Here is a 7,738-nt window from a genome sequence, read left to right as displayed (position 1 = left end):
TAGGGTTAGGAAATGATGAGAATTTTGAAAATTAAAATGAAACATGTGATTTTCCTTGCAAGTTTTTTGAATGTATTTTGTAATGTGCAAGGATAAGAGTCAATGGTTTTTGAAGGAGTTGAGGGAAACATTGACTTGAATTGATAATTACAAGGTCTCGATGGAACTGAAATAGATTTATAAATTTAGTGAAGTTTTTGGGTTATCCAGCTTTAACTAATGTTCAGCTTTCCCGAGATAAATAGTATGCTAAGATTTGGAAAATGGTGGATACAATGGGTTCACTGAGTTCATGAATAATCACAGCTCTAACAAAGTCACAAATCCGATGCACATGACAATGTAACGTTGGGTGTGTGTGTTGTGTAGGGGGGGGGGCCTCACTTGTGTTGCGTGTACTTATATACCCCAAAGTTCTAAAAGTGTGCACTTAAATACCCTTAAGTTTGTAAAACTGACACTAAACTACCCTCAAGTTTGCATAACTGAGGGTATATAAGTGCAAGTTGTAAAGCCTTCAGCATATTTAAATTCTCATTTTTAAAACTTTGGTGCAGATAGAGAAATGCAGAAAACCAAATAGTTTATATTCAACGGAAACTGGTTCTTGCACAAAGCGAGAGGCCGTAGATGTCCAAGTCTTCTTTTAACATGAGGAATTAATATGTTTCTTTTGGCACAGGGTGCTTTCTAGCTTTCTGGTTTTTTGTGGTATCATTTTTTAAACTAACTGGCAGCCATCTGAAAGCTTTCTGTTATAGTAATATGTTTATAAACAGTTAAACACTCCTGCATCTTCAGATTATGTCTTCTCTTATTGATAAAGAAGGTTTCCCTAAGTAATTTCTTTATTTGTGTGCAGAAGTACAATGTCGGTCAGATCAATGCCAAAGAATTTAGCGATGCAATTTGGAAAAATTTCTTCCAGGGGAAGCTTACATTCTTGCATTGGGCTAAAGGGGAGGAAATGGCACCAATAGTGACAGGACAGGGAACAACTCTTCTTGTTAGAAAGATGGCTTTCCCGGTTCCAACGTATAAAGTTATTCCCTTTCTTTTACTTTTTTCTTATTTCATAGAGCAAACTATATACTGCGCAATTGCCATTTCATCTCATGTTGGAAGGGGATTTGTTACTTGTACTAGATCAAACACTTATAGCGTTAAACTTATTCTTAGCTTTAGAAAGGACAAGCAACCATTTATGTCGGGGATCAAATGAAAAGGCAAATTCATACTTTCTCTAGTAAATAGTCACCATGATAAAGAATCAAGAAAGTCAATTGGAAGGGTAAATATGAACATATATGTTCCCTATTATTAGGGCCTAACAGTAACATAAAATGTTTTGTGAGCTAATAACGATTCATGGTTATAAACTGTAGGTGGATCTAAGCATCAGAGCTTCAGTTTACTGCCTAGTTCCTCGCTACTTAAGCATTGTTGTAGGTGGTAATCAGGATTTTCCCCCCAAAAACATAGTAGCACTATATCAATAAACAAAAAGAATACGACGTCTAATAAAACTCAGAAAATAGTAAATAAGTACATAGGAATTCCAGCAGTCATTCTGATGAATGCCTGCTAGCTAGCGTCTTAGATATCACTTGATTACTAGTCTTTTTCTTGAAAAGATTAACTACACAATCAATCAAATGAAAACAGGAAGCAACTAAGAGATAAGATATCTTCGACCATAACAGTTTAGTGAGAAACAAGCAACTATGGCCAATGAATTAACAAAAATGTAGTGTAAATAATAACTTACAAGTGAAATTTACCTTGAACGAAGAGAGATGCAGTTCGTCACTTTTCCTGAACATGTTAAAAATGAATAGGATGATAACTAACAAGCAACAGCTTATATAGTAACAATGACAAGTATTACACAGGTCACAATTCAACCCAGGATTACTGACATAATTAAGATATATCTAGTATTATCGCATCCTTTGTCACATTGAAAAAGCCCATGTAACAAGGTACTGCTACACTCAATTTGTAACATAACAAGCATAATGTTATTGAGTGTTAAACGTACATATCATCATCTAGCAGAATCCCCAAGCATAAGATCCAGCACCTAAAAAGCAAAATTGATGCAACCAGTAAGTGACACGCCTCAGTAGTGAGAAGCAAACACATACTAATACTAGTGCCTCATCTAACTCCGACTTCTAGTCTTTACTAGCCAACACTTCATCTCCTTCTGATCCTTCTGGTGAATCGCCATTATTCTCCTTAAAAGAAATGCCCATTGATTCTTCCTTATTGGTCATCTCATCATTGGAGCCAATAACCTCCTCACAAAATATTCTTTGATTCCCTTTGGAGCCTAAATCACATGCTGCATCACTATCTGCTGCCAATCTTACAATCTTATTAGGTGTTAATGCTCGTTAGCACATGAAGGTGAGTTAGTCATCATCACGTCACGTCGTGGCTTGGTTTCCTACTAGCAGCAAACAATTAAATAGAACTTTTTGTCATTCATCCCTATTTCTTAGCTTGAGCTTGTTTAAAAATTGCCATAAACAAGATCCTACTACCTCTCAGACTCCAAATCATTTCTCTTTATGGTGTGGATCTATTGAAATTTTAAATTTTAAAAAAAGATTGAGGAACATGAAAACCAAGTTATACACCAATCACAGGAATTCACTTAACTGGTAGTCGAGTACTAATGAGTACTAATTGCTTTTATTTAGTATCTTACTTCCTCAATTGTGCTTGAATTCCTCTTACAGGAGGTGGTAGTCAAGTTAAGAATTCTAACAGTCAACCCTTGACCTTGAGCAGTGCACACACTTAACAGCATATGAATACCAACAATGAATATGTAAACATATGATCACAGTCATTTCTAAGATGCAAACCAACAAAACAATCAACCTATACATCATTATGAGTTTAAAATCTAGAATAAACATTCACTGGAATTAAGACCCAGTTTTTACCGTATTGTCACCACAACCAGCCTCCTAAAGAATCCATCAATTAAAGTAGTTCGCACACATACACTATTTAGAGTCTTAGACAACGTCATCTCCATAGTAGTGTTAGGGATCAAGGAAGTATGTGACACTATGCAAATAATTGACAAGCTAGCCTCTTGCATTCCCCTAAATGTTGTCGATCACTAGTTCATATTTCTTCTCATTGTTTTTACATATGGGATTTACCTCTTTCACATCTTCAAGTGTGCCCAGTACAAAACCTGTAAATGGGTTATCCACCAACCTTAATAACCAGATAAGACACTTACAAGCTTGAACATTTTGCTTGATGAGTTATTCATTGTTGGTCTTGAGACAGGTTTATGAGAGCTATAAGCAAGTTAACCATACTTTTGGAGATTCACACCGGATCCGTCTCCTTGATTCAAGAGGTGGTTGCTAAATCCAAAACAAGATGTAATAGTTTAGAGGCTACATAAAGGATGCTGACTAAACTTGGGATAAGTATTTCAAATAGCAATAGAGGTTCCCAACCTCTCTAGCACTTATCTTCTACTATAATTGCAAGGGTGAGGGTATAAAGAAAAACCATTGTAACACATTGGTTTCATGTATCAAGGTGACTGCTACACAACCATCTCTTCCTCTCTACTGTACCTTCTCCCTCCTTAGATCTGCAACAGTGTTGCCAACTCCTTCCCCTGTACCTTTTTGCATTTTTCATTTTAATTTTTTGTCATCAAGCATAACTGCCCTAGCCAGTGAACGATATTTCAATAATGCAACAAATTAGCATGTCATATCATATCATTTCTTATCACATCTGTTTTAAGGCAAAATGACCATAATGCTTGGTGGGGCTGATGTCTCAAGTTTTTTTTTTAATTGTTGTTTATCTCCCTTGTTCTTGTACATCTATGTATTGTTACTGTTTAGACAAACAGCAACTTGTTCATGAGAATTTAAAAAATATGCACTAAATTAAACTTCTATCTCATCATAGAAAACTTATTTATTTTATGTATTTCCCACTGTATTGTGTGTTTAAGTGACGACATAGCTTTATTGTTTAAAAAACTCAGTTCATCATTTTTGTGTATCTTCTATGAGTTTTTCATATATAATTCCTGTTTTTGACTGTAGGCAAGTCTTTATTGGCGATGTTGTTATGTTGAAGGACCCTGAGAAACCTGAAGATTTTCTTGTTCGAAGGCTGGCTGCCGTTGAAGGCTATGAGATGGTTTCCAAAGAAGAGAAAGAAGAACCGTTTATTTTAGAAAAGGATCAGTGCTGGGTGTTGGCTGATAATGAATCTTTAAAGGCAAAGGTACACCTAATTATAATTTATCTATCCTAGTTTTACCAGAAAACCTATCTGAAATTTCTGTCATTGTGTCTTTATTATATTCTTGATTTTTTTTTTTTGGTAAATGATCATTTTAATACTAGTTTAAACTTTAACAAAATTTGCTTCTAGCATTTCTCAAAAAACTCATCCGTTTTGTCTTTGAGCAATCTCCAATTATTATTTATATAAGGCGAAGGCTTATTGGTTCCAAGGGCATAACTAGCTTAGTTATGCCCACTTGTAAAAATATGTGTTATGCAATAAATTGAACGATCAACTCTATTCATCTTGATCTCTATGTCTTAAAAGGTCTACGAATAAAAATAACACGTTCTGAACACATATTACACATGCATCAAGTGGTCACAAAAATTAATGGTTTTCTGACAATACCACAGGAGAGCCTCTTGATGCATGCGTTAGACTATTCTAATAGATGATCCGCTCCATTCATCATAATTTAAATGTGTAAAAAACATCTATGAATTAAGAATCTTGATGTTTCAATACTTCTAACACATTTTTCATTGTCTGTGTAGTTGTATAGTCATAAAACCGTTAATTTTACAATCACTGGATGGATAAGTAACTATAACCTAATATGCCTAATTTTTTGTTTATATATCATTCAAAGCATATTGATCGAAATGAACAGAGTGGATCAAGTACTTGATCACATATAATGTAGTTTTGAAGGTGGGCATAACCAAGCTAGTTATATGCCCTAGGAGCAAATAAGCCTTCCCCTTTATATAAATTAACTTATATGTATAGTGAAAGGAACTGATTGAGTTATGATAACATGTGACTTAAAGTTGTCATCTTTAGAGCCTCAACGTAATCCTATTTGTTTCCTTCATTTGCGATTGAGTTATGCATTTTCAGTTAAATTTTTATATTTGTGTAAATCTCCTTGTTAGGAAAAGATCATAAATGGGAATTTTCTTCCTTTGAAAGACCCTTTTCAGCATACAAATCCCTATATGGTACGCATGTTAATGTATCAATTTAACAATTTTACATTACTCTCTTATTTCAACTGCTGCTGCAACAAAATTGTGAAGTTATGATGAGAGTTAGGGAAATAACATTTGATATTTTAAAACTCAATATGCTGGTCGAGCGCCCTTCCAGCAGGATGAAATTTTGGTTGTCACTAAAATATCTTCATAATCTTCTTAAAAATGTGCCGTCTAATCGGATAGAAACCTTGCGTGGCTCAGTACCATCTTAATAATTCTATCATCACATAGACAGTTTGAAGTTATAAGGACAGTAGAAGTCTTGAAGGAAAGGTGTCTATACTCTGTAGCCCGCTTCCCACTGACACCATAAATGCCTTTTTGCAGTTGTACTGAGATGGTGGTGAAAAAGAAATTTGTGGAGCATATACACCCATCAAAGTATCTCTTCCAGCATAATATCTTGTTTAGTACTTGGCAGAAATTTTGGAGGGGTCTGATTTTTGAAAAAGTGATAATATTATAGTTAATGGGGCAAAGATTTATAGAGATAGACCTAAGAGACCTTGGTTGGAAGCAATTAAGAAGGTCATGGTAATAGTTAACTGTAGGAGACAGCCAATAATAGAACTGAATGGAAGAATAGGATTCATGTAGCCGACCCCAAAATTTTTGGAATAAAGTCTTTGTTGCTGTTGTTGTTTGATTTTTGGAAAGAACTCAGAGAGAAAAGTAATCCTCATGTATAACATCAGTATTTTCTTTCTTCTGCACATGGAGGGTTTCTATACTTCTGCAAATGTTATCCCTTGAGATCTTTTTTTTTCCATGGACAAACTTGTTATATGTAAGCCCATAAATTTTGCACGGGCATCGAATGACAGGAAATCGATGTAGCTGACAGAGAGCTTTTTAGCTACTTAGATTTAGAATGAAGTAGCCCTAGCTACCTCCAGGTCTTTTTTGAGGTTCTTGATTATTTGACTCATAATTGATGAACCCAATCTCAAATGCAACTTCCTGGTGTGAATCGCGTGCATGTAGATATTTCTAATTTTGGTCTGAAGAGCATAATATATTGGATATTAAGGAGCAATTCTTATGTCAACTTAAGTGGATGGTCCACCAAAATTTCTATCCACTCATGTTGCCTAGGGATCCTTGCATGATATAAAGAGTCTTTTTATATATATAAATGAGTGGATAGAAACTTTGGTGGACAAAGGCTTGGTGTTCACTTAAGTTGACATAAGATCAACTCGGATATTAAGAAATATTTGAAGTGACATTGACCAGTAGATACCTGGACAATCTTACTTCTCACTGTAAATTGCTTATCCAGAAACTGCTCAAATTATACGACTGCAACGCATCACCTCGCACATTCAAATTGTATAAACTTATTTCTGAATGCACAAAATTTGTGTATTATTCTAATTTTGGGCAAATGGCAGGAGGCCAAGGACAGCCGGCTGTTTGGCCCTGTTCCTATGAGCAACATTGTTGGGCGAGTTATATATGCCTTGCAATCAGCTGTCGATCATGGACCTGTACAGAACAGGTACTCAATCCATCCAGTAAAAGTATCCATGGGCCATGTTCAGTGGATTAATGGCACATCAAGAAAAAATAATCTTTGGATCGGTGCAATATTTTTCATGTTGTTTTGTATTGTACTTATCCAAAGATAGCCTGTGGTGTACCATTAATCTAGGGACATGCATATGTACATATAACTGTCAACCCTTCTACTTTATTGTCATTGATTTTTATTTTATTTTTTTCCAGTCACATGGCGATGAGCCATGATTCATCAGTATTGGCGGTGGAGTTGGATGTGGATGAAATGGCAAGAAGCACCAAAATGTAGGTTTGTTCACAAACCTGATGCTGTTCTCTATGTGAAGGGCCAACATGAACTACTCTTAGCGAATGGTTAACTATGATTCAGGGGTTCTTCAAGTGATTGTATTTTCCTTCAAAAAACCGATAACTTCTGTGCATTTCTCTGTTTGCCGATGAGTTTTAGTAATGAAGCTAAGTGTTGAGGCTGCAAATAAGCTCAATGTCTATTTTTCATGGGGTGATGTGATGCTGACTTCTATTTGATTACAGAGGGGAATTCCAATATTGTTTTGGCTTTCACTGTATAAGCTTGGATACTGAGAGCATTGTTTGTGCTCTGTATGAACGTGGGTAGGTTAGTAGGTCCTTTGTTCATTTCTAGCATAGCTCTGCGGATGTGACATGATGGTGCGATGTTGGCGTATGCATTTAGATTTTCATTTGTAGTGATTTTTATGGCAGGCTTATAATAACCATGACTGGAAGAAAAAAAATGACAGCATCAGGTAAAATATTCATCCCACAGTCTCAAAATGAGGGGATCATTTGTTATTGTATGTCCGGAGGTGTGTATTTTTTGGAGCGTTGGAATAGCCTGAACTCTGAGGCAACCCCCTCGTCGAGCA

At 35.6% G+C, this 7,738-nt stretch overlaps 1 protein-coding gene across 1 annotated transcript in view; it reads left to right on the top strand.

The window, feature by feature from the left end:
• The window catches only part of LOC109851425, a 7,864-nt gene extending 346 nt beyond the window's left edge, over positions 1 to 7,518 (top strand). Inside the window, exons 2-5 of the mRNA XM_020421557.1 lie at positions 863 to 1,035; positions 4,101 to 4,284; positions 6,722 to 6,828; positions 7,056 to 7,518. Coding sequence (XP_020277146.1) covers positions 863 to 1,035; positions 4,101 to 4,284; positions 6,722 to 6,828; positions 7,056 to 7,137 — 546 coding nt within the window. The 3' untranslated portion in view covers positions 7,138 to 7,518. The remainder of the gene's footprint in view (positions 1 to 862; positions 1,036 to 4,100; positions 4,285 to 6,721; positions 6,829 to 7,055) is intronic.

Source organism: Asparagus officinalis, chromosome 1 (assembly GCF_001876935.1).
Source record: "Asparagus officinalis chromosome 1, Aspof.V1, whole genome shotgun sequence".
In the NCBI taxonomy this organism is placed as follows: Eukaryota; Viridiplantae; Streptophyta; class Magnoliopsida; order Asparagales; family Asparagaceae; genus Asparagus; species Asparagus officinalis.
This window is presented reverse-complemented; position numbering and strand designations above follow the sequence as displayed.